Source organism: Danio aesculapii, chromosome 16, assembly GCF_903798145.1.
Source record: "Danio aesculapii chromosome 16, fDanAes4.1, whole genome shotgun sequence".
Classification (NCBI taxonomy): Eukaryota; Metazoa; Chordata; class Actinopteri; order Cypriniformes; family Danionidae; genus Danio; species Danio aesculapii.
The window spans coordinates 12686666-12713312 of NC_079450.1; the positions used below are offsets into that span (position 1 = coordinate 12686666).

The 26647-nt window shown below is 36.1% G+C and overlaps 1 protein-coding gene across 2 annotated transcripts in view; it reads left to right on the forward strand.

Moving 5' to 3' along the window:
• The window catches only part of zfpm2a (zinc finger protein, FOG family member 2a), a 438175-nt gene that overhangs the window by 199945 nt on the left and 211583 nt on the right, over positions 1-26647 (forward strand). For both annotated transcript variants that reach the window (XM_056474689.1, XM_056474687.1), the window contains one exon: positions 10906-11024. In XM_056474689.1, coding sequence (XP_056330664.1) covers positions 10906-11024 — 119 coding nt within the window. The remainder of the gene's footprint in view (positions 1-10905; positions 11025-26647) is intronic.

A 26647-nucleotide genomic window follows, 5' to 3' on the forward strand; every position in this document is an offset into this window, starting at 1 on the left:
TGTCGATCTTGTCTAAACAAACTGTTAAAGAGCACCTATTATGCAAAAATGACTTTCATAAGGTGTTTAAACACATTTTTATTATCACACTTCATAAAAACAATCTTTCAAAACACTTTGATTGACATTCTCCCTTTGTACATGTCTTTGAAAGGAGAAAGCCCCGCCCACTATTGACGATCTCTCCCTTATTATCAGCCCGGCATAAGAAGCAGCCATCTGTTATTAAAGTTTTCACGCCATACCTGCCGAAGATATTGTCAGCTTTAGTCAATGTTAATACTATTTTGAATCTGCTGATATGCTAACGCATAGGCATTTGTAGCTCCACCCTCTTTTGAAAAGGGCACATCTCATTTGAATTTAAAGTGACAGTCACCAAAAAAGGCACACTTGTGGGTTATTTTGAGCTAAAACTTCACATACACACTCTAGGGACATCAGAGACTTATTTACCTGAAGTTACTAAGACTTTTATTACAGTGTGTACTTTCAACTGAAGCACATTATTGAGTAGGGGGTGGAGCTTTCTTTTTTTTTGTCCTTCATTCCCTCAATTGTCATTTTATCGGGAGTAATGTTCTTTCATAATCGTTGGAGGCTAAAATTTAATTGAAATTGCCTTTTGATTAATTGAACAGCCATACTCTCCAGTGTATTCATGCTGCTAACTTGATGACGTAGTTCTTCAGTCTGACCTCTGTTGATATGAGTTCCGAATCAATTGTGTGTCAAAGAAGGCGGAGTTCCAAAACATTCCCACTGCATGCGTAATCGCCCCAAATAGCCTCAAAGGTGTTTCAGGGTCAAATAAACTCCCCCAAAAAGGTTTTCTTGGTGAGCTCTTTCAAACTGCCAAAAGAACTCAAAACCAAATTCATTTTAGCCAGATTTTGTGCGAAATGGCGTCAGTTCAGTTTTCATTTTATTAGAAGAATGTTAGGGCCATCAGGATGAAGGTTTGAGTGGTCAAAAAATCTCCAAGAATCACAGCTAGAGAATTAATTTTTACAGAAGTTAGTTTGGTCTTGGGGTCAGAAAGTCTCCAAAACTGCAATCTGACGTCACCAGCATCACCATAAAAAAGAGTTTCAAGATAATCCAAAAGGTTAAACATTAAAGACGTCCCAACCTTCTTTGCTCATATCAAAGTAATGTGGGAGCCAAAGAACTCCCACAAAATGTTAGTCTAGGTGAGCTGTTTCAAACTGATGAAACAAACTGAAAACCAACATAATTTTAGCTGGATTTGGTTCAAAATGACATCATTTCACTTTCTTCTTCGGTTCAGTTTGAGTGGTCAAAGAAGCTCCAAGAATCACAGCTAGAGAATTTAAGCTCACAGAAATTAGTTTGGTCTTGGGGTCAGAAAGTCTCTAAATCTGCAATTTGTCATCACCAAAAGATCAAAAGGCTAAACAATAAGGATTTCCCAGCCTTTTGCTCAAATCAAAGGTATTTAGGAGGCAAACTAACTCTCAAAAAAAAGTTTGTCTACGTTTCAAGCAGCAAAAACAAACTCAAAACCAACTTCCTTTTAGCCAGATTTTTTTCAAAATGACATAATATCAGTTTGTTCTTCGGTTTCATTTGAAGAATATCTGGGCTTTCAGGATAAACATTTGTGGTCAAAAATCTTCAAGAATCACAGCTAGAGAATTTAAGCTCACAGAAGTTAGTTTGGTCTTGGGGTCAGAAAGTCTCCAAAACTGCAATCTGACGTCATTAGCATCACCACAAAAAAGTTTGAAAGAGTTTCAAGCTAATCCAAAAAGGTGAAACAATAAAGATGTCCCAACCTTCTTTGCTCATGTCAAAGATATTTAGGAGCAAAACTCCCACAAAATGTTTGTCTAGGTGAGCTGTTTCAAACTGATGAAACAAACTCAAAACCAACTTCATTTATCCGCATTATGTACAAAATGACGTCATTTCAGATTGTTCTTTAATTTAGTTTGAATAGTCAAACAATCTTTAAGAATCACAGCTAGAAAATTTAATTTTACAGAAGTTAGTTTGGTCTTGGGGCCAGAAAGTCTCAAAAACTGCTATTTGTCATCACCAAAAGATCAAATAGTTAAACAATAAAGACGTCCCAAACTTTTTTTGCTCATATCAAAGAAATTTAGGAGCCAAACTAACTCTCAAAGATTTTTTGTCGAAGTGAGCTGTTTCAAGCAGCAGAAAAAAAACTCAAAACCAGCTTCCTTTTAGCTGGATTTTGTTCAAAATGAAATCACTTCAGTTTGTTCTTCGGTTTCATTTGTAGAATCTTAGGGCTATCAGGATGAAGGTTTGAGTGGTCAAAAAAATCTCCAAGAATCACAGCTAGAGAATTTAAGTTCATAGAAGTTAGTTTGGTCTTAGAATTCTCCAAAACTGTAATCTGACATCATTAGCATCACCACAAAAAAGTTTATAAGAGTTTCAAGATAATCACCAAAACGTGAAACAATAAAGATATCCCAGCCTTCTTTGCTCATTAGGAGCAAAATGAACTCCCACAAAAAAGTTTGTCTAGGTGAGCTGTTTCAAACCAACGAAACAAACTTGATCCCAACTTCATATTAGTAGGATTTTGTTTAAAATGACGTCATTTCAGCCTGTTCTTCGATTTCATTTAAGTGGTCCAGGAATCACAGCTAGAGAATTTAAGCTCACAAAAGTTAGTTTGGTCTTGGGGTCAGGAAGTCTCCAAAACTGCAATTTGTCATCACCAAAAGACCAAAAGGTTAAACAGAAAAGATGTACCAGTCTTCATTGCTCATATTTACCAAAGGTGCCAATATTAATGTAAGGCACTGTACTCATTTTCCTCCTCCACCTCTGCACGGGATGCATGGAAGACTTCAGCTAAAGTGTCAAGTCGGGCTAAAGAGAAACTTGTGCGATCATGGCGAAAGGCCACGAGGTCTTATCAGAGTAGGAACAGAGCACATCAAGCGGTGGTGGGCTAGCAAAGATTTAGCCTGCCTGTGATGTGGACCAGCTGCGCTCCAACGCTTAATTATTTCCCTTTAATGAGGTTCCCCACCTTCCAACAGGCTGGCATGAACGCGACAGGCTTCAGAGAGACCCCCCGCCTCCCGAATTCTCCCACTATCTCTGCTGAGCTCCACAACCTGGAATGAAGCAGCAAATAAGCTGAATGATTCTTTGAACATATACTGTATAAAGATGGTTTGGCAGGCAGCATGTCAGGCCTTCACTAAAAATACTCTGACAATGCCATTGTAGTTATTCCATTTACTACAGAACTGAAGAAGAATATCGTAACTATAGCCTATTAGAATGCCAAAAAATACTATTAATAATTGAATAATTGAGCTAGTAATGGAATAATTGAACTTCTATATGGGTTTATGTTTTTTATACGATAGGATATAAAGAATAGTTTACATATATGCTTGCCCTCAATAGTTTCCTTCTACTTTTGACCAAAATATATTGTGTTCTTATAAGAAGATGTTTTGAATGAGCATGGAAGCAGGTAACCATTGACATGCATTGTAGAAAAGACTATGGGAGTCAATGGTTACTGATTTCCAGCTTCAAAATTTGTGTTCAACTAGAAATAGTCAAATAGGTTTGGAATAAGTGAAGGGTGAGTAAATGACAGAATTCTTAGTTTTGGGTGAACTGTCCCTTTAAATATTACTCAAGCAGTAGTGCAATTTCCCTCAGTATCGGTCAGTGAAATTGATTTTATACAACAGATCAACAGACAGAAATACTTTACATACATTTTAGACAAAATATTTTTCTTGAAGTGCATTTGTTGGTCTCAGAGCAACGTTGCATCTTTTTAAAAATAAATCAGTCGAGTGAATAATTCAGTGATTTACTCGTACATACATTAATTGCTTCATATCTTAGTGAATCAGATGTGGTGAATGAATTGAACGAGTGATCTGATGAATCATCAACAATCACCTGTTGTTGTACTGCATGCAATTATATTTTCTACAACAGAAAATAATTGATTAATAGTTTATTTTTCATTCCACACAAGCTTTTAGTTTTTAACTAACTAACTAAGTTTTTAAAACCTTTTTTTGAGAAACTCCTCATGGGATGTTCATAAAATTCTTTTTTTTTTTTTTTTTTTTTGGCATCTTTTTTTAAGTGTTTAAACCAGTCAAGCGACCAGCACAAATAAAATTTGTTAAATTATCATTATTGAGGGATAATATTTGGTCAGTATAACCATATTGAAATTTCTTACCATACATGTTTAATTCTCATTTACTGTTACTGAAAATGTGCAGTTTTGTGATGTTTAGTTCAGACCCCCTATTTTTTCACGATTGTGTGATCACTGAATCCAATGCAAAATCAGCAAAAGTGTGCTCCTGCAAAATTAATTAAATGCAAAATAATCACAAACAATGTAAATAATCTCATAAAACATCCAATTCCAAACCATATAATCAAAATATATTTATTTTAGTTTACAATTAATTGTTTTACATGACGTAGAGACGCTGATGTATTTGACGTCTCACCTGCGCCCTCCCTCACAATCATTCCATTACATGGAGGGGTGGGGGGATCATTGTTTTGCAGCCTGTGCAGTAAGCAGACGCAGATGAAGCGTGAGTGATTGTCATGTGAATTCAATGCAAAGATGCGATTAGACAGTCTATGGTGCAAAAAAACTCTTTCCCTGCAGTTAATGAGAAATTTTTTTTGAGTTTTGAGGCAATTACGGTATTACGGTAGGGGAAGACCCAGCACATTTCTATATGTGTGAGGTACATGACGTCAGATACTCAGAGGAGTGAAATCTGAGAAAGAGAAAAAGTACGTTCGTGGATAAAATTAAGAGTTATACAACCTTCCTTTGGATAAATCCCTACAGTTTTAGATCCGTTTCAGTTCTTGCCTTGACAAGAGACCAAAAAAAAGAAGCTTTATATTTATGATTTGTGTCATTGTGTCAGATTGCACACCTAACATAGTAGGCTACCTAATATTGTAAATAAGATATGTGTATATATATATATATATAGTGTTTATATATAATTTTTTTTTCTTTTTTAAATATTTCCCAAATTATGTTTAACAAGGTTTACAAGAGCAAGGAAATTTTCACAATATGTCTGATGTAATTTTTTCTTCTGGAGAAAGTCATATTTGTTTTATTTCTGCCATTTTAAGGTCAAAATTATTAGCCCCTTTAAGCAATTTTTTTCCCCCGATAGTCTACAGAACAAACCATCCTTTATACAATAGCTTGCCTAATTAAGCTAACCTGCCTAGTTAACCTAATTAACCTAGTTAAGCCTTTAAATGTCACTTTAAGCTGTATAGAAGTGTCTTGAAAAATAACTAGTCAAATATTATTTACTGTCATCATGGCAAAAATAAAATAAATCAGTTATTAGAAATGAGTTATTAAAACTATTATGTTTAGAAATGTGTTGAAAAAAAATCTTCTCTCCATTAAACAGAAATTGGGGGAAAAAATAAACAAGGGGGCTAATAATTGTGACTTCAACTGTACATATACACACACACTGTAAAACCCAAAAAGTTAAGGTAACTCAAACCATTTGAGGAATCTGATTGCAACAAACCATTTAAGTTCAAAAGCTAATTCTAATGAGTACTGTCAACTTAATCCATTTGAATAAATTAAGCAATTTGAGCACAGTAAAACCCAATAAATGAAGAGAACTCAAACCAACTGAGTACTGTAAAACCCAATAAGTTAAGGTAACTCAAACCGTCTGAGGAAACCAATTGCAACAAAGTTAAAATACTAATCTATGTGAGTACTGTGAACTTACTCCATTTAAGTTGAAGTAATGAGGTATTTAATGAACTCATTACCTTCAACACTGAGTTCAAAACTCTTTTCAAATGAGTAGAATTAACTTTTAGTAGATTTTGAGTTAACTACACTCATTTTTTTGTGTTTTTTTGCAATAAAAATTACTATATATACTGTTTATATAGTAATTTTTATAACAAAAAAAATCGTGAAAAACTAGAGGGTCTGTTTAGAAAATGTGTGGAAAATGGAAATATGGCTGTTTATACAGTCGCAGGGGGATTTACGTACAAGCAGACTACCGTGTTAGTGTGTCAGATACGCAGCTGATATCGGCAGTGAGACACGCAGCTGAATAGGTCATTTTAAAGTTCAATCAGTGCTGTAGTGCTTTCAGTCAACAAAGACAGCACTGAAGATCATCTACCAACCGGCTTTTATTCAGCACAGGTCACCAAACATGCTGCACTACAGAAAAACCTTTATGTTGGTTGCTGCAGACACTGTCTGACTCCAGTCTAAATCAAGAATGAAGTCTCTTTACTGTCTGAGTTTATAGATAACAGTGGAAAACAAATTCTAATGTCTGGAATGTAGCAGTGTTTGTTAGAATATATGTATTTGTGCTGTATGATGTGCCCTAATTGAAAGGCATAGTTCACCCAAATTTGTGTTTTGCCGGCCATTTACTCATCCTGCAGTGGTTCCAAAGCTTTTATTGTTATTTTGCTCTGATGAACACACAAGGAGTTATTTTGAAGGATGTTGAAAACTGGGAGACATTGACTATGTTTACATGGACATCAGTCCACTTTGCACTTTGCAATCTTTGCACTTAACAAACGAAATTATATATGTAGGCTAATGTATGTCTTCAGTGGAGTGCGTTCAACACAGTTTCCTTATCCATAAAAGTAAAAGAGTAAAAGTTAAGTAAAGAGAAAGTAAAGTGGCCAAATGGAGGAGGCTTGTTCTTCATCCTTGTGCTGCAAATGGTCTGTTTAACTGTTTTGTCGATAGTAAAGTATTCAGTTTGTCCACTTACAAAGTCATGTAAATAGCAAATGCACCATGGCGCGATGCTACTGACTCTTAAAGGGAATAGGAGATGAGACTGATTGGTTTAACACACGTTATGCTCAAAACACACCTATAACTCTTTAGGAGAGTAAGCACAACCCTGTTATACCATGCGCCATGGCGCAGAGCATATTTTTCCATCCTTAAGATAGCAAAAGTGGATTCGGACACGTCCATAATGCTTTTGGGCAATACACTTTAGACTTTGTGCCTAGATCTTTAAAATAGAGCCCTGTGATTTTGGGCATTTCCTTTTAAATTTCAACGATAGTTAATTTCTCACACTATGCATGCAAACAGACAGCGGCAGATTACATGAGTACAAATTCCCAAGCAACCGGTCACCTCTGCAATCAGATACTTTTAGATTTCATTCTCTAACTTTTGAGTAAGTAATGAGTAAATTTTCATTTTGAGGGTACTATCCCTTTAACTCATAACTCCGTCTAAAGCCCACTTTAAGCGTGTGGGCTATCATATACATACTATTTCTTGCTATAAGTCACTTTCCAAAACCTTTTCATTCAATTTTCCTTGCTGGTGGAATAATCTTCCCACTCCAACCCAGACTGCTGATTCATTAGTATAATTTAAACAACAACTAAAAACCCATGTCTTGTGGAATCACCTGAACCCCTGTGAACAAAACCAGAACCGCCTTTTCTCTCCCTCAAACCACACGAAAAGCCTACAACATCAATTCTGAGTGTACCTCACACAGGTGAGTGGGCTTGACAAACCAACTGTAGAAAACACACACTTTAATTTCTGACACTTTAATCGACACTTTGCACCTGATATGTTATAAAAATCTCAATAAAAATGTAAATATATTTCAGTCTAATTTGAGTATTTTTATTAGTATTAGTGAGAAACATCAGCGATTTGTGAATGTTTTTTTTCTGCGTGTTACATCTTCTCCTTTCCCATCTGGCTTCTTGTAAGAGCCCTGTCATTGTTATGAGTGCTGTGACACAGTCGAACAGGACGCTCACGGGGGGAAGATAAAGCAGATAGCACTCGAGCTCCGAGGGATAAATCTCCCTCAGTCGCAGGTCGACCCCCCCCCTCAAAAAAAGCTCTCAGCACCACCACGAAAAACCAGCCGGAAGTTTGCTCTTGAGATCCTCATGACAAGAGCCCCCGAGCCCTCGAGAGACGAGAGTCATGACCAGGCAGTCTATTATAATAACTGTTTGATTAATCACTGTCCTAAAAAAGCACACCAAAATCTCGCTGATTAGATAGCGGCGTGCGCGGGGAACTCGCAGGGCTAGCTGTGCTATCCCGTGACACGGTTAATTAACTCGGAGCTCAGCGCGCCACTAACAAGAGGCCTCGGCCCCCTTCCTGGAAACACAGAAATAGAGCCAGCCGGTAAGCCTGTAACATCTCAGCAAGGTTTTATCAGAAAGCCAAAGACGCTCTTTCAAGAGGAGTTAGCATCCCAGCGGTTTGATACGCTCCATCTGATCGCCATCAGCTCTGAGAACAGGTGCTGGAGTCTGTATCAAACACACTGGAGGAGGCAGGAGGCAAAACACACTATATTGAGGAAATTATAAAACAGACATTGTCACACTGATTTTGGGTAACACTTTATTTTGATGGTCCATTTGAGTATTACTAGACTCTCTGCTTAATATCTGTTGATACTGCTCCTTCAACAGACATGTAACTGATTTTAAGAAACTTTGCAAGTAAATGTCAACTTACACTAACCTTAAACCTAAACCTAACTTATAATCTAATGAGAATTAGTTGACATGTAGATGCAATGTAACTTAAATTCAACAATCGGACCATCAAAATAAAGTGTGACATAATATTGTGTTGAAGTTAGACACCTACATTGTGGAGTATCCAACCCACGCTCATTCTGAAAACGCACCTCTACAGACGTTTCTGGAGACCGGCAAATACGTCCCGGTGGCACGTTTTTCTGCAGTTTTTGTTTTCACGAATCCACGAGAGGCTGCTGTGGAGGCTTTTTGAGATCTCAAATTTCTCTTGCGAGTGCCATTTGCGTCGGCTGTTCTCGCGTAAATCCACCAGAAGTCACTGTCGACTGACTTTTTGACAGATTTTTTGACTGACTGAGTGAAACCCTTCCCTAAACCCAACCAATTTTATCGATTGACGGAGGTAAGTGGTCAGGCTGTAAGCGCGAAAGGGAACGCCGTCACACCGGCCCGTATCGTTCATTTGAAATGCAACCATACGTACCTCTGGCTACGTAATTTGTGGTCTCCAGAAACATCTGTAGGGATACTTTTCAGAATGAGCCTGGGTTGAGAGTATCTGTTCATGTCATTAAAATGGATTTTTACAAGGTGCACTGTAAACCATTCTGGGTTCCACACAATTCCTTCATGTCGTCCCAATGCTAATCGATTAAGGTAACTTAATGGTTTTTACAATTTTAAGTAGACTGAACATAAAACAAATAAGTTGTCCCACAAAAACCTCATGAATTTGGTTGTTTCAGCTCATTTTACATAAGTAGTTTGAACAAGCAGCAAAAAATATTTTAAAATGTTTTTTAGAAATTTCCTGGCAAAAAAAATATTATTTTTAAAATTTTATTTAATAATTTTTTTTATTTAAAAATTTTCACAATGCTAGTGTATTGATATGTTAAAAACTAAGGTGCATACAAATCAATGCAACTGTGAGAACAAAGGCGGATTACCATCCTGTGTGCGAACGTCACAAAATGCCACAATTTTCATCATTTCCATCTTCCGCATATGGTGTGAACCCAGCCATGTTAACCAATCAGAAAGGAGAAAAAACAGCAGACATCATGAGGCGAAACTCTGGTTATAGTGGCTGGAGTTTTCAGAAAGGTTCTGTTTCAGTCACCTGACATTGATTTCGCGTGGACAAAAAACAAAACCACGTACTGTAGAAAATAGTGTTATTTTGAAAATACTCACATTCGTGTGGACAGAGCCTTATAACTGCAAACATACATTCTAACAAATGATGTTTGCTGTTTGTTCAAGGGGAGGGGGACAGCTTATTTGTTTTATGCTTTAGAAGTGTCAAACACTTGTACAACACACAGCATTTGTAGAGATGAGGCCAATAAAAATGTCTGTTTATTACAGCAGCTTGCCTCATTTCGTTCTGCGGTCAGCCGCAGCATGCTGTCAACCTCTGCTTTTAATCGAAATAAATGTGTTTTGCTTCACAGAACATCCACCAGGTGGCGCATCGAACAACAAACTCCACTGTACAGAATACATCACAACATTGTTTTAAAATATGCATTAGTTTGATCATATATTTATTTAATATTTAAGATAGATAAACATATATGTATATATATATATATATATATATATATATATATATATATATATATATATATATATATATATATAACAGGATAACTTTAATCCTGTCTCCAAAACCTAATTCAAAACTTGAGCGCACTGTTTCATCAGATTGAGGGTCGTGGCAGCCTCTAGTTAACTTGTGTCTGCTACGAAGTCTGTGAATCTATCTTGGTGTTTCTCAGCTTACAGTACTGTGCGTGCCTTTCGTTTCTTGCGGCCACTCCACACGCGTGCTGGATGGCGATCAGTCGGACAGTGCTCCGCTGTCATGAACAGAGGTGGTCTCTGCACGAATCATGCCAGTCAGTCACAGGTAGTTTCAATTAAATTCGATTTACAATAAAACCCAGATACAATCCTAATCTATATCAAGTATTCTTATGTCTTTGGTTTTATTTTTATAATTTACTTCAGTATGTCAATAAAATTAGGTCTATACTGCGGTACAGATCTATTTAAATACTGTAGAAAGTGATCTCAACATAAAAGTAGAATGAAAAATAAATACAAATTGCTTATGTCTCTAGATTCAAACATTCGTCGAAACATTTGGGATAGTGCATTTACATAAGTCAGCCAAAAAATGTTGAACTGTTCTAGGGTTTTTTGCATATTTGAATGATACACTCTTACATGTTGTCCCTTTAAATCCCTTTAAAGCATTATTGTGCCCCCAAAGACTGACTGTCCTGTTCTGTCACACAGGAGAACTGGACCTATTCAACAAAGATGGAGAACGGCGGATTCACAGCCGCCAGCAGCTTCCTGTAGGAACCACATGGGGGCCTTTCGAGGGCAAAATTGAGCTGAACACAGACGCACAGGTACAGTCCATCTCGTTTAAATGTTGATGAGGGTTAAAGGCCAAACATGCAATTTATGCACTACTTAAAGGAAACTGCACCAACTTCATTTAATACGTGTGTTTAAAACCGATCGATCTGTTTACTGGCTGAATCGATGGGATTGGTTTGGGGGTTTTATCAACTTTTTGCAACACTGTTGAAGCACAAATTACATACTTCACCTTTAATAAAGTCTCAATATGTGTAAGTCCGTCCATAAAGTAGTTCATTATTAAAGGTGAAGCTTATTATCTTTGAAGACCGATATTTGCATATTGAAAAATGAGAAAGATTACTGAACATAAACAGATGTTAATAGTGTTATATACAGATCGTAACCCAGGGCTTCTTAAACATCCCAGCATCAAACTTGCCTGCTTTGTGGATTTAACAGTTTATTTAGCATATTTTATTACTAAACTTGATGGATTTTATGTATATACAGTTGAAGTCACTATTATTAGCCTTCCTGTCATATTTCCCAAACAATGATTAACAGAGCAAGGAATTTTTCACAGTATTTCCTATAATATTTTTTCTTCTGGAGAAAGTCTTAATTGTTTTATTTCGGCTAGAATAAAAGCAGTTTTTACTTTTTAAAAAACCTTTTTAAGGTCAATATCATTAGCCCCCTTAAGTAATATATATTTTTAACTGTCTATAGAACAAACTAAAATTATACAATGGTTTGCCTAATTACCCTAACTTGCCTAATTAACGAGAGGGGTCTGGCTGCAGACTCGGTGCAGTGCAGTCTGAGCTGCATCCTATGTTTTTTAATGGGCTCACCTAACTCCACCCCTAACCCTACCCCTCACAGTGATGTCACACGCTCCATTTGAGTGCATTGTGTCTGACATTGCATCGCTGAGTGATGCAATCTCGGCTTGCATCATAAAGGCTGCATCCAGATACTGTTGTAATTAACCTAGTTAAGCCTTTAAATTGCACCCTAAGCTGAATACTAATATCTTGAACTATATCTGGTAAAAAAAATTACTGTTATAATGACAAAGATAAAAGAAATCAATTATTTGAAATGAGTTATTAAAGCTATTAAGTTTAGAAATCTTTTCTAAAAAAATACAGGGATCTAATAATTCAGGAGGGCTAACTTTGACTGTGTGCATGTGTGTGTATATATATATATATATATATATATATATATATATATATAGAGAGAGAGAGAGAGAGAGAGAGAGAGAGAGAGAGAGAGAGAGAGAGAGAGAGAGATTTGTTGTTTTTGGGTTTGGGTCTGATTCTTCTATTAGGCACTGCATTTCGTTGACTGTTAAAGAAAGAAAGAAAGAGAGAGAGAGAGAGGAAAATGTTGACCTAACTACACAGACAGAAAGAGGAATCCTTTAGGATTTACCATTTCATTTTGAATGTGGATTAATTAAGCAACACTTATTAAAAATTGTAACAAATCTCATATTTATCCTGTTAAGAAACGTAAGGAAATGCCCACAAGGAGTTTGGACTCTGAGGTGCCATTCTAGAGGATTATGCTAAACTTATAACTTTATTAAATCATTTTTTTCTTTCACGCTTTTGAGCGTGTTTTTTTTTCTGCACTGCCCCTAGAAATCGCACAGACATTGCTTAAATTTAATCAAGTGTTACCTTATTGAAAGAAATAGTTTAAAAATATTTAGGATAAAATATTTTCCTGTTAGGAAGATTGTTACACTACAAAATGACATGATGAATTATGCATTAGTGCTTAAATAATGATTAATTGACTATTTTGGGTGCATTATTCATTTAAACTCATAGATTTTTTAGGTCTAAAAGACATGCTTTTTTTGTAAAAAAAAAAATTTTCTTGTTTCTAGCCCAAACATCTAAAACAAATCTTAAATCAAGAAGCATTTTCTAAACAAGTGAAATAAAAACTAACCCTTGTGCACTGTTTAAATTTACTACCTTTTGTAATGTCCAAGATGAAAAAAACATTAAATTAAACTGCTGTAAAAATGAACCTCAAAAAATCAACCTCAGTCCTGATAAAAACTACTAAATGTTTTAAAAAATACAGGATTTTAATTCTTTAATTGCCAAATTCATAAATTACAGTATGTCACTGATTTGGTAAAATAAACACTCAAAATTACTTACTTATTAGTTGTGGACTGGATTTTTACGTTTTGTCACAGTCTTGGACATCTTGGAAAGATAAGTAACATTGCCCTGCAGAAGATTTTCATTTTTTTCTCCCTAATTTACTGTTGGTGTCTTTTTTTGCCCCATTGACTTCCATTATAACCACATTTTTTGATTGCAAAGCCACCATGACATCAAATAATCATGCATCTTTGATTGTTGGTGGTTTTCCCTGTTGGGAAGAGGTAAAATTGGTCATTTTTACTATTGAACAACAGTTGGCACCATTAACCCTTTGAATAGCCTGTGCAAAAAAGGTTAGTTTCTAGAATTTATATGGAGTTGGAGTATAGCAAAGTGTGTGTATGTGTGTTATATGTGTGTCAGTTATACTCCATATAACTCCATATAAAATTTAGAAACTAAACTCTTTTGCAGACACACACACACACTCTGTTATACTCCATATCTTTTTTGCACAGGCACTGTAAAACCCAATAAGTTAAGGTAACTCAAAGCGTTTGAGGAAACTGAATGCAACAAACCATTTGAGTTAAATAACTAATCTACGTGAGCACTGTGAACTTACTCCATTAAAGTTGTAATGAGGTATTTAATTAACTCACTACCTTCAACTCTGAGTTCAAAACTCTTTTTAAATGAGTAGAATTAACTTTCAGTAGATTTTGAGTTAACTACACTCATTTCATTTGATGATGATGACTGTTGGATTTTACAGTGTAGGTGTATAAGAGTGACCTTTACACACTTACCTTATCTGAGAAAATCAAAATATGCACATCAGCTCTCTGAACTACATGGAGTAAACAAAAACAAAGACTGTAATTATGCACATGTATTTATGTAGAAAATGCTTCTTTAATCAATAATTTTAATTTTAATTGATTTTTGGACTGGAAACAAGAAGTGTGTAGTGTGAAATGTCAGAGAAGAGCATTAAAAATTAAGTCAGCTGATGTATTTGGAAAGAATTCTTCATGAATCTTCACAATTGTTGACCCTTTGAGATGGTTAAACTGTTGAATGTCTGATCTTGGAATGATTTATTTACTGTATGATGTGGACTGAACCCATAGTTGTGTATCATGTTGTCTACTGATTTATAGATTTAAATGCGATCTAAACTGAAGAGTGACTCAAATGTCAAATGTTAGCAGTCTGAATGACGTCAGTACTCTGAGGCAGGTCAGCATTGCTTCAGAGCATCCGATGGATCAGTCACACTAGATTTTAACATCGCTATGACATTTTTTAAGAACCAAATTAAATATTGTGAGGTCTAACTGAGGTCAGTTGGGGAAATAAAAGTATGATGTTTTATAATGCATCAATAAAATAAAGGTTTTGTTATATTGTGTTAACAGACGACTGCTTAAAGTTATTGACATGTTAAAGTTGGAGATGTGTACTTACAAAAAATAAGGTTCAAAACATGGTTGATGTTCCTGCAGTGACTAGCTGGCTCTGCCTGTTGCACTTTAACGGTCAGATACAAACACATAGAAAAGATCCATTTGTGTTTTAAAGGCATAGTCAAGCCAAAAATGTAAGAATGTCTTCAAAATATATTTTTTGTGCTTCACGGTTGGAAGTCATAGAGATTTGAATGACAAAGTTGAATGAATGAATGATGATGGAATTTTTATTTTGAGTGGACTGTCCCTTTAAGAGAAGAACATTTTTTAAAACTTGATGCGTATCCATGCATCTAAAGTAGTCTAACCTGCATCATATTTATTTTTTATTATTATTATTATTATTATTATTATTATTATTATTATTATTATTATTATTATTATTATTATTATTATTATTATTATTATGTTTGATCTGCTAAATGTATGTATAAAACTATACTGATGTAATGTTTATTTATTTAATTATTTATTGTTATTTTTGCTATTATTATTATTATTATTATTATTATTATTATTATTATGTTTGATCTGTTAAATGTATGTATAAAACTATACTGATGTAATGTTTATTTATTTAATTATTTATTGTTATTTTTGCTATTATTATTATTATTATTATTATTATTGTTATTATTATTGTTTTAACTGCTAAATCTATGTATAAAACTCTACTGATGTAATGTTTATTTATTAATTTATTAATTTATTTATTTGCTTCTTTGTTTGCTTGTTTGTTTGTTTATTTATTTTGAAACTGCCTAAATTTTTGTATAAAACTATGCTAATGTAATGTTTGTTTATTTATTTATTTATTTATTATTTTTTAAACTGGTAAATAAAACTATGCTGATGTAATGTTTATTTATTAATTAATTTACTTGTTTGTTTGTTTGTTTGTTTGTTTTTAAACGGATTAATATATGTATAAGACTATGCAGATGTAATGTTAATTAATTAATTTATTTTAATTAAAAATGTGTAAATATATATATTGAATTTGGATACAGTGTAACTTCAAAAACCCTATCCTTGTCATTTAGTCCAAAATAAAAAGTGCTTTATTTATTTTCTTTGCAAATATCTGTTCACTTGTTCAGCATGCAGCAAATCCCAGAAACCCTATACAAATGCTAGTGAATGGAAAATAATGGACCACTTCTGTATGGTGAAGTTCTGTACAAGAGAAGTGGCCCTATGAGAGCGTGTAGTTTGGAGATCTTGGCATCTGCAGAGCAGAGATAGGGTCACATGATGAGGGCTTATCAGTGCAGAGGGCACATCGCTCATCTGATGAACATAGAAGTCAGTGGAGACCAGAAGGCTTCTGGGAGTTTCCGATGCCACGCTCTGTTGTGTTTCACACGAAACTCCTCAGATGCCCCAGTCTGTATGCCATCCATTCAAACGATTCACCCAAATGATTCACGACTCAGTGAGCCATATCTCACTATAATCACAGTTATTGATTTAACACAGTGGAGCAGATCTTTAGAAGCTAACTGGGATTCATGATGTGAAAGTGCACTATTTTTGTCAGATATACAGTATATGCCCTCGTCTGATATTGACACAGTTAGAAAATATGAGCAGAGAAGATTGAGTAAAAAAAATTTCTGTGTTTTTGATATTTTGCTTAAAAAAAACAACAACTAAACAACAATGCTGCTCTCATTGAGAACATATATACAGTATCTCTTAGTTTAATCCTTGTGTACCGTTTAAATTGACCACCATTTCATTATGTTCGTGGCTGTTTTGGCCCCATTGACTTTCGTTATAATGCCGTTTTTTATTGAAAATACATGACAGCATACTGTATAACCGTTGGTGGTTTTCTCTGTTTGGGAGGGGGTAAAATGTGTAATGTTTACTGCTGGTCATCAGTTGACACCATTAACCCTTTAAATAGACCTGTAAAAAAAACTTTTCTGTCTTTTATGTGGAATTCTTTGGAGTAAAACAGTAGATTATGTGTGTGCATAAATACACTTACTATGTTTACTATGTTCTGAGAGCTGAGATGCTTATTTTGATTTTCTTAGACATATCAAGATAAGTGTGCAAAGGTTCTTGTTTGCCTGTTCCCAACAGGGAAAACCAGCAACAATCAAGACTGCATGAATATATGTTACCAAGAATATATGGTGACATGGCTTTGCATTCAAAAAATGTCATTATAATAGAAGTCAATGGGGCAAAAACAGCCATGAACATAGCGAAAGATTAGTAAAGTTGCAGAGTGTATTGTAGTGTTGTGACTATACTGGATTTCAATACCAATCAGTACTAAAATTTTAAAAAATGTCCAGTTCCCGCTAACACTTGAACGCCGTTGAGTGTGTTCTTAAACAGCTCTGATTAGCCATTGTGTTCGTGTGCTCAACAGAAATTACTGTTATTGGCTGTTAAGGTCATTAGTTCACCGAACTCACTGCTGTTTACTGAGTTTAACAACAGATACAAGGACACTGGAGCGATTTAAAGCTAAGAAGATCAGTCGAGTCATTAGCAGATCGCTCGTATATCAGCTTATAAACAGACCAGCTGATCTTTGTGGCTTTAAAACGCTCTGTGCTCAACAGCGCTCAAATGTTAGATGAAATGGTGGATGTTTTTTTTTTTTTTTGTGACGATTTGTATCGAATTCCAGTATCGTGACAACACTAGTGTATTGTCGAATTTCCCAAAATATGCGCAAAATAATATTTGCACCAAAACCATTACATTTGCTGAAACACAAAGAAAGTTGAGTGCGTTCTTAACCATCGCTGATTTGGCATTGTGTTCACGTGCTCAACAGAAGTGACTTTGACTGGCCGTGAAGGTCATCAGTTCACTGAACTGACCACTGTTTGTGTAATCACAAATACAGTGACACTGGAGCGTTTTAAAGCCATGAAGATCAGTCAATTTATCAGCAGATTGATCGTATGTCAGCTTATAAACAGACCAGCTGATCTTCGTGGCTTTAAAACGCTTCGTGCTTAACAGCGCTCAAATGTTAGCGGGAAATGAACATTTTTAAATTTCAGTACCGATTGGTATCGAATTGTCAGTATCGTGGCTAGAATTCCAGTATCGTGACTAGAATTGCAGTATCATGACAACACTAGTGTATTGTTGAATTTTTGTCATCAAAACCACTACATTTGCTGAAACACAGAGAAAGTTGTGGCCAAATTGAGACTAAAAATTACCCCAGAGTGCTTTAATAGTTAAGAAATAGTTTGCTCTGATCTGTATCTTGAGTAATATTAATAATTAAAATAACTTTAATATACAGTATGACCACCCCTTTAATGGTTCATACCATTGTGAATGCATGTTTGTGCCAAAATATGAATTAATCAGTTTGAAACCAGCAAATCTAGAGCAACAACAAACAGAACAAGTGTTTACAAAACATGTTTCCTTAAGGCGTTTGTAGTTATTTGTAAAACTGTGTACACTGGCTCGCACATGGAATTTAAACCGTAAAATAAAAAAAATATGTGCAGTCTTTTATGGTCAGCCATTAATAGTTGGAGGAAAGCAAACCTGTCACCGTTAATATCACAAATGCCATTGAGAACCACTCAGTATCCCTCAAAACACTAAAAAGCATACTAACAAGTTTGATTAATAAATTAAACGTAACTGAATTAAATATATGAATTTGGTTCACTGAAGCATATTACCGAACATACCCGAAAAACGTGACCCCCAATCACCAATGTGTAATTCGCACCCTGAGTGGATGAAAACATCCCCAACGGCACACAAGGGATAATATGTACAGTATGCTGTAATTATTATTACTCCCTCACTTTCCTTTAGCTTAGTCCCTGCTTTATCATAGGTCGCCACAGCAGAATGAAACACCAATTACTCTGGCACTCATACCCTCTCATTTATATGGACATATGGACAATTTAGTATATCCAATTTACCTACTGCTGGGGTCACCAAACTTGTTCCTGAAGAGCCGATGTCCTGCAGAGTTTAGCTCCAACCCTAAACAAACACACCTGAATAAAATCAAAATTGTATTGCCATTAAGGATACACCACGGCATAAACAATAGAGCATAACATGAAATTCTAGACTTTTTATTTTGTTCATATGAAATATATTGTGGCGACACGGTGGCTCAGTGGTTAGCACTGTTGCCTCACAGCAAGAAGGTCGCAGCTGGGCCAGTTGGCATTTCTGTGTGGAGTTTGCATGTTCTCCCTGTGTTGTCGTGGGTTTCCTCCGGGTGTGGATGTTTCCCAGTACTGGGTTGCAGCTGAAAGGGCATCCGCTGTGTAAAACTTATGCTGCATAAGTTGGCGGTTCATTCTGCTGTGCCAACCTCTGATGAATAAAGGGACTAAGCCGATGGAAAATGAATGAATGAAATATATTGTCATGTTGCACAGCCCTAATTGTGGTCTCGAGTTTGAACGCTGTTTGAACTGAGCTCTCTCTCTCTCCCTCGGTCTGAATGATAGTCACTCAAGCTCTCTCTCCTGCCGATCAATCAGGCCATTAGAGCTCAATTACCCAGCAGCCCCTGCGCAGGTGAGCGACGAGCCTGTCCACCCCCACCAAATTAACACAAATTAATAATGACACTCAGACATAAATGTGTGCCATCTGGGGGCCGGGCGGCCGGTGCGGGTCGAAGCCATTGAGTAGCAGGTGTCTTCATCACAGTAATTACCGGGTCTGGACTCAACCCTGACTGCGGCCTGTGGCTCGGCGCCGATCACTGCCCAGTGTCCACTTTAAGTGTTAATAATTGATTTGGAAACAACCTAATAACGAACTGCAGATTTACGGGGCCGCCTTCCAAGGGTGGCAGTGAGTTAAGTATGGCTTTTAGTTCAGTGGTCATCTAGTGAATGTTGCGCTAATTAAAAGGCTTTGTTAAGAGGAGGTGATAAACACGGGAGGATCTGTATCCTCGGCTTTTCTTTCTGTCAATTGTACATTTACTGACAGCCTTGTCAGGTCATTTTCTGCATCAACGCTTTGTGAGTTTTCAGTACTTTTAGGTTTTTTGCCAAATCCATAACGAATGAGTGACTCTGAACTGAAGCTGAATTAGAATTTGAATGACGTTAAGTACAATTTCCTGAACTGCAATACATAAAAGTCCTCTTCTTTTCTTTTCTTTTCTTTTCTTTTCTTTTCTTTTCTTTTTTCTTTCTTTCTTTCTTTCTTTTTTTCTTTCTTTCTTTTTTTCTTTCTTTCTTTCCTTCCTTTCCTTTCCTTTCCTTTCCTTTCCTTTGCTTTCTTTTCTTCATTTCCTTCCTTCCTTCTGTTTCTTTCTTTCTTTCTTTCTTTCTTTCTTTCTTTCTTTCTTTCTTTCTTTCTTTCTTTCCCTTCCTACCTTTCTTCCTTCCTTTCATTTCCTTCCTTCCTTCCTTCCTTCCTTCCTTCCTTCCTTCCTTTTTTTCTTCCTTTCCTTCCTTCCTTCCTTCCTTTCCTTCCTTTCCTTCCTTTCCTTCCTTCCTTCCTTCCTTCCTTCTTTCCTTCTTTCCTTCCTTCCTTTCAGAGATGTATAAATTACTAGAGGCCCAGACTTGAGTAAAAGTACAAGTGCTCTATAAAAAAAGTGACTTGAGTAGAAGTAGAAGTGCTCTTTAAACACCATACTTAAGTGGAAGGACTAAAGTATTCAACATTTTTTGTACTTAAGTATTGCAAGTAGTTTATTTAAAAATTTACTACTCAAATACCGAAAGTAGAAGTACAAGTATTGGGTTATGTAGTTATTAAAGAAAGCAGTCAAAAGACATATTGTTTTGTTTATTTTAAATATCTTTTTTGAGGCACGTGATTAAGCAGAATGAAGAGAAACGTGGTTAACGATTTATTTTATATATATATAATGGGTCAAAAACCCATTAATTGATTGCTAGTTAACATTAATTGAACATTGCAGCATGTTATGAACCGCAGGTAGCTAACGTTAACTTATCTAGCGCTTACGGATAGCTCAATCTGCTGTGTTTTGTGTATGATGTTATTTTTAACTTGATCTGTTTCTTCAAATTTGACGGTGAATTTTTGAAGGCCATTATTTCGCAATCTTTCGGGAGGCAGAGCATGCACTTTATTCAATATGAATTCTCTTTCACGCTGATAAATCCAAACATGGACACTAAACAGGGCCATGGGTGGTCTTCTTCCTCATCGCCACGAATAGTTGAAAGTGAAGGATTTCCTGGAATTTCCTGAAGGTGGAATTTCTGGGTTTTCCATGTCGAAAACAAAATAAAGTGCTCTCAGTGCAGGCAGGCAGCGCTGTCTTCTTTGATTGTCTGAATGATGACGACCCAGCTTATTCAAACCTGTGACAGAGCCATCTGCTGCTCTGGCATTGATAATGTAGGTTTGGAATGATTCGTAACATTTTTATAATTGTAATGAGTAACTATGCAGCACATAAAAAAAATCAATCGGAGTAAAAGTATTAAACTCATTGAAAATATGTACTGAAGTAAAAGTGGAAATAGGAGAAAAAAAACAATACTCCAGTACAGATACTGCCTTTTAGTACTTAAGTACAGTAGTGAAGAAGTTCTACTTCATTACTATACATCTCTGCTTCTTTCCTTCCTTCCTTCCTTCCTTCCTTTCATTTCCTTCCTTTCATTTTCTTTCTTTCTTTCTTTCTTTCTTTCTTTCTTTCTTTCTTTCTTTCTTTCTTTCTTTCTTTCTTTCTTTTTCTTTCTCTGATTTATTTTTTTTAATAAATGATACAAATAATACAAGACTTTATTTTGTGTATATTTTTTATATTTTCATTTTTAATAATTATTTATTGGCTAATTATTCAATAAAATTACTAATTAATATACAGTTTTAATAAGTATATAAATAGAATTTTGTGTATTTAATTAACTTTATTGCCCTTTTTTATTTATCTCTAAATTGTTTCTCAAAGAAATTAAGCTAAATAAAGGGCAAATTAAATTAAAATAAAAAAGAGTGCAATAATTCTCAGATATTCCCCTTAGAAAAAGACCCCAGTAATCGAGAGTTTCATAGAGTGCAATCAAAAGTGAAATATCAAACATTTCTCATCCAGTTTTTCTGAAGTCTGAGTGATTCCTATCCCCTTTAACTTATACCACATACTCTACAGTATGTCAAGTAGAAGTTTTCTCCCAAAAGTATTAGAAGAAACATCTGTAATAAACAGAAATCCAGACTCTCTAGAGCAATGAAAGAGCGATCCAGATTCCTCCGGGGAGGTTTCATGAGCCAGCATAAGTGTTTAAACCAGCAGTCAGACTCTTGTAGCTGGTGTTTATATTTATGAAGTGTCCACGACCGCAGAAACAACATGCTTTTGTCTTCATCCACATCCGAGGGCCAACCGCTGTCTGTTGTGCTCCTGGATTGTTTTTTAGGCCATAATTTACTGCATCGAATGAGCAGGAGGAATAATTCCAGCCATCACCGCTCTTTATCTCCTCCTAGGTTTATTGTTCATCTCAAACTTGAACAATATATATATGTATTTTTTTTTCTTCATCCAGAAATTATATTTTTCTTCTTGTCATTACTTCATTAATCAAGAGCCGGGCCTTTGGAAAAATGTTTTGTTTTGGTGGCTGCAATCTATTTGGTGAGAGTGGGTGCGTGTGTTTGAAAGGGAGAGAGAGCAAGTGTGTGTATGTGTGTGTGTGTTGTTAATCTGTGCCTGTGGCAGGTTTCCCCTCCGAAACGCAGCGCTAAGCAGCGGTATCGCATGCCTATTGTTGTAGCCTCTGTCATAGCAAGGAGCGCCTGATGCAGGCCTGCACTGCTCTGATAAGAAAAGAGGATTCAACATGGCTGGAAAGACGAATCAGTGGGACTTGAGAGTGGAGCGCACACATACGCACACAGACAAACATCATCCTCATGTTGGCACACGCATAACCAATTATTTACACTTACATCTAATTATAAATGCAAGTGAGGTTTATTTGCTCCTAAGCAAGAGAACTGTACGTTTGGCACATCGGGCTCATATAGATCTTCTTTACATCTGAGGCTATCTTTATCAGAGGGAAAAATCTCTCCCCCGTTTGTAATGTCGCCCGCTCGTGAGCTTTAACAGGATTTTAATTCCTTGTTGGACACGAAAAATGATTTTGGCAACCCCGAATGTGGCTTTATCTAATGAAATAATAGGCCCAAAGTTTAGGCGGGGAACCAATTTGTGATTGCACGCATCAATTACTTTGCTGGGCTTTAACCAGTCGCTAGACCGCTGACATCTCGGACTGGTGAAATGAAAATGGCTTAGCTTTTAGCGTCTGGCTGAGGTTGAGTGGGAAGAGCGACAGGGCACATAAAATCAACACGTTTAATGAAGGAAATGCGTGTTTGCTTGTGCAAAAAGAGCCCACCCTCAAGTCTCTTTTATATACCACTCTCTATGTGCTCTATGGCTTGTTTAGAAAATACGCAAAACAATAAATGCAGAACATTATAGAGTCTGATTAATAATTGACTGTCAAGGTCCAGGGCTTGTTCAGATTTTTGGGGTCAGTATGATTTTCTTTTTAAGTTGTCAACTATTCTTTTATTTGGCAAGGATGATTTTTTAATGGTCAAGGGGAACGAAAAGGAAAACATTAAGCCAGCTGTAATTATTGCTGCCATTTACAATAGATGAGGAACAACAAGACACAAAAGTGCTATTTACGTCAACTTGTTTATTATAAACAAGCTGTGTATTTTTAAATGTTTATGGAAAAATAAAGTTTCACACAAGTAGTTCAAGAGTTCACACTTAGCTGATGATTGATTTTGAAGCTTGTTTGGCATGCTGTCATGGGAGAGAGCTTATAAGATCCTTGAACCTGGGGCTCCCACCCATTTGCAGGGTGAGAGGGCAGTTTGAGCTTAGGTAGATCTCGAGAACTCCCCTGCTGTAGTAGCTACTGAACAGATAGTGATTGCTTTTAACAGATAAGTACATACTAGGTGCATGTCTATGGTGCCGATTTGGATTAGTCAATTAACTTAAGTTGCACTTAAGTTTTTGAAAAAAGTTATGTAAATTAGTTTAACAAATGTCTGTATACGTGAATATACAGTCAACGGCCACTTTATTAGGCACACTTTACTAGTACTGGGTTGGACCCCCTTTTGCCTTCAAAACTGCCTTAATCCTTCGTGGCATAGATTCAACAAGATACTGGAAATATTCCTCAGAGATTTTGGTCCATATTGACATGATAGCATCACGTAGTTGATGCAGATTTGTTGGCTGCACATCCATGATACGAATCTCTCGTTCCACCACATCCCAAAGGTGCACTATTGGATTGAGATCTGGTGACTGTGGAGGCCATTTGAGTACAGTGAACAGTCTGAGATGATTCGTGCTTTATGATATGGAGCATTATCGTGCTAGAAGTAACCATCAGAAGGTGGGTACACAGGAGTGGCACCCGGTGTGGTCTTCTGCTGCTCTTCTGCATACCTTGGTTGTAACGAGTGGTTATTTGAGTTACTGTTGCCTTTCTGGCATATTCCAGTCTGGAATCATAACCAGTCTGGCCATTCTCCTCTGACCTCTATTTACAAAAGACATTTTTTTGTTAAATAGATGTTTATATCTGCATGTAGCCTAAAAATAAAGAATAATTACACACATAATTTGTAAAGTTTGACCTACAGTAACCTCTAAAATAGTCCCTTAAAAGCCCTCTAAACACTGGAAGCAAACATTCTATTAATAAATCAGATGTAATTTAAATACATTCATAAATTTGATTCACTGAAGCATGTATTACCAAACTATTACAAAAAAAAAAAAACTAAAAAAAAAATTTGCCAAGGTATAATTCACACACTGCTCACATTATTAGTGGTGTAAGCAATATTTATTCATTCATTCTTTTTATTTTCGGCTTAGTCCCTTAATTAATCCGGGGTCGCCACAGCGGAATGAACCACTAACTTAATCAACACATGTTTTACACAGCGGATGCCCTTCCAGCTGGAACCCATCTCTGGGAAACATCCATACACATTCATTCACACACATACACTACAGACAATTTAGCCTACCCAATTCACCTGCACCACATGTCTTTGGACTGTGGGGGAAAACGGAGCACCCGGAGGCACCTGCCTCATAAACCAAGTGAATGAATAGCATTTTCTAGCACTAAAAATGTACACCCAACTATTTAACATGACCAGCAACAATTCCTTAACTGACAACTGATACCAAGTCGGGGCTCAAAGAAAAACCAGTTTCCTGCTGTTAATTATGAGGATGTTGTGACGTTCATGTGCGCTCATTTCCAAAATACAATCGTTCCTTCGTGACTTGCAGGAAGCGTTAAGGAGAAATCCAGACAGCACAACCTTTAATGTCGACATGAAACGGTGTTCACAGCACATCTTACTCCAGCAATGTGACACATTTCTGAATTAAATGCAGTGCATTTGATTCAGATGTGAAGAAATGGTTTCTGTAATAGTTTTTTGGAGGCAAACTTTCCTCCCTCTTGAGCACATTTGTCTGTTATTTCCGCTTTCATTGTGGAAATCTCTTTTCAATAAGTCGCTCATCAGTCTTTATTTATTTGAGCAGATCCTGCTATTAAACATAAAGCTTGCTAACTAAGCATCAGGGGTTATTATACCCTGGAGTAAAGACACAGGAGGTCCAGCATTCATGCCTTTGATTCAGCAGCTTTAGCAATTACGTGCTCTGCTACTCGTATTTAAGGTACTAGAATCCTTCATAAAGTAATTTCCCATATTCAGATCACAGTGCTCATAATGGCACACGCAGGAACAAAGTGAAATCTGCGGTCCAAGGTGATGTGCTCTTTGTGTCGTCTTCTAAAGCTGCGTTTTTTAAAACTCCAAGGGTCAAACTGGAAATGGATTGCTAAATGGGTTTTTTTATGGGGAATACACAAAGATTTGGTACCTAAATACATCTACCGCAGATGCATTCATTGAGGTCTTGTTTTTAATGTAAAAAGCTTGGAATTAACTTAATCACAGTGGCTCTTTGAGGCATATTTACTTAGTTATTTTTGTTCACACTTTATTTTGATGGTCTGTTTGCTGAATTTAAGTTACATTGCATCTACATGCCAACTAATTCTCATTAGATTATAAGTAGACTGTTAGGTTGGGGCTAGGGTTGGGGTTAGGGTTAGTGTAAGTTGATATGTACTTGCAAAGTTTCTTATAGACCATGTCAATGTGGTCATGTCATTGGCCCATGAGCCTTTCCTGCTTGTTATCAAAGAATTTCATAACTGTAACAAGAGGCAATTCAGTCATAACTTAATGTTGAAACAGCTATCATAACATTACTTATCAATATGTGGCTCTTTTTGGATTCTCGGAAGCTATAGAAACTAAAAATGTAAAACAGGAAATACGTTGGGACCATTGTTTCTGTTTACATCCCTCAAAATGGTCTATAGTCAGTTAAATGTCTGTTAAAGGAGCAGTATCAACAGATATTGAGCAGACAGTCAAATACTCAAATGCACCACCATCAAAATAAAGTGTTACTGTTATTTTATGGCTGGTGTTTTATCTACTGTAGATGTGGATGAGGCTCCATTGCAGCAAAGTCACTATGAATATGATGTTTTTAGTTAGACTAATGGGGATACAAATTTGCAGTCTGTGTAATGATATAGAAGCTTTTTAAGTTTAGTCATTTCTATTGAAATTATTGTTTGGTCAAGATTCAAGTGTTTTTTGAGTGTGGTGAAGGTGGGGAGATTTAATTGACTCCTATCAGAATATTGAATCACTTTACTGAAAGTTTAAAGAATAGTCCTTCACGAAGTTCATTTATTTCGGCTAATTTGAAAACATGCTCCACTTTTATAATATATTCATTGGTTAGTATAATGGAGTCAGGATGATTCGGTCATTTAGTCAGGAGGATTTTGACTTCAAATACAATTTTACAGTAAATATTTGAATTTTGCAAAGGTTTTGGCAACAATCAATATAAAAGTGATAAATAAGCACAAGGTGGCACGGTGGCGCAGTGGTTAGCATTGTTGCCTCACAGCAAGAAGGTTGCTGGTTTGAGCA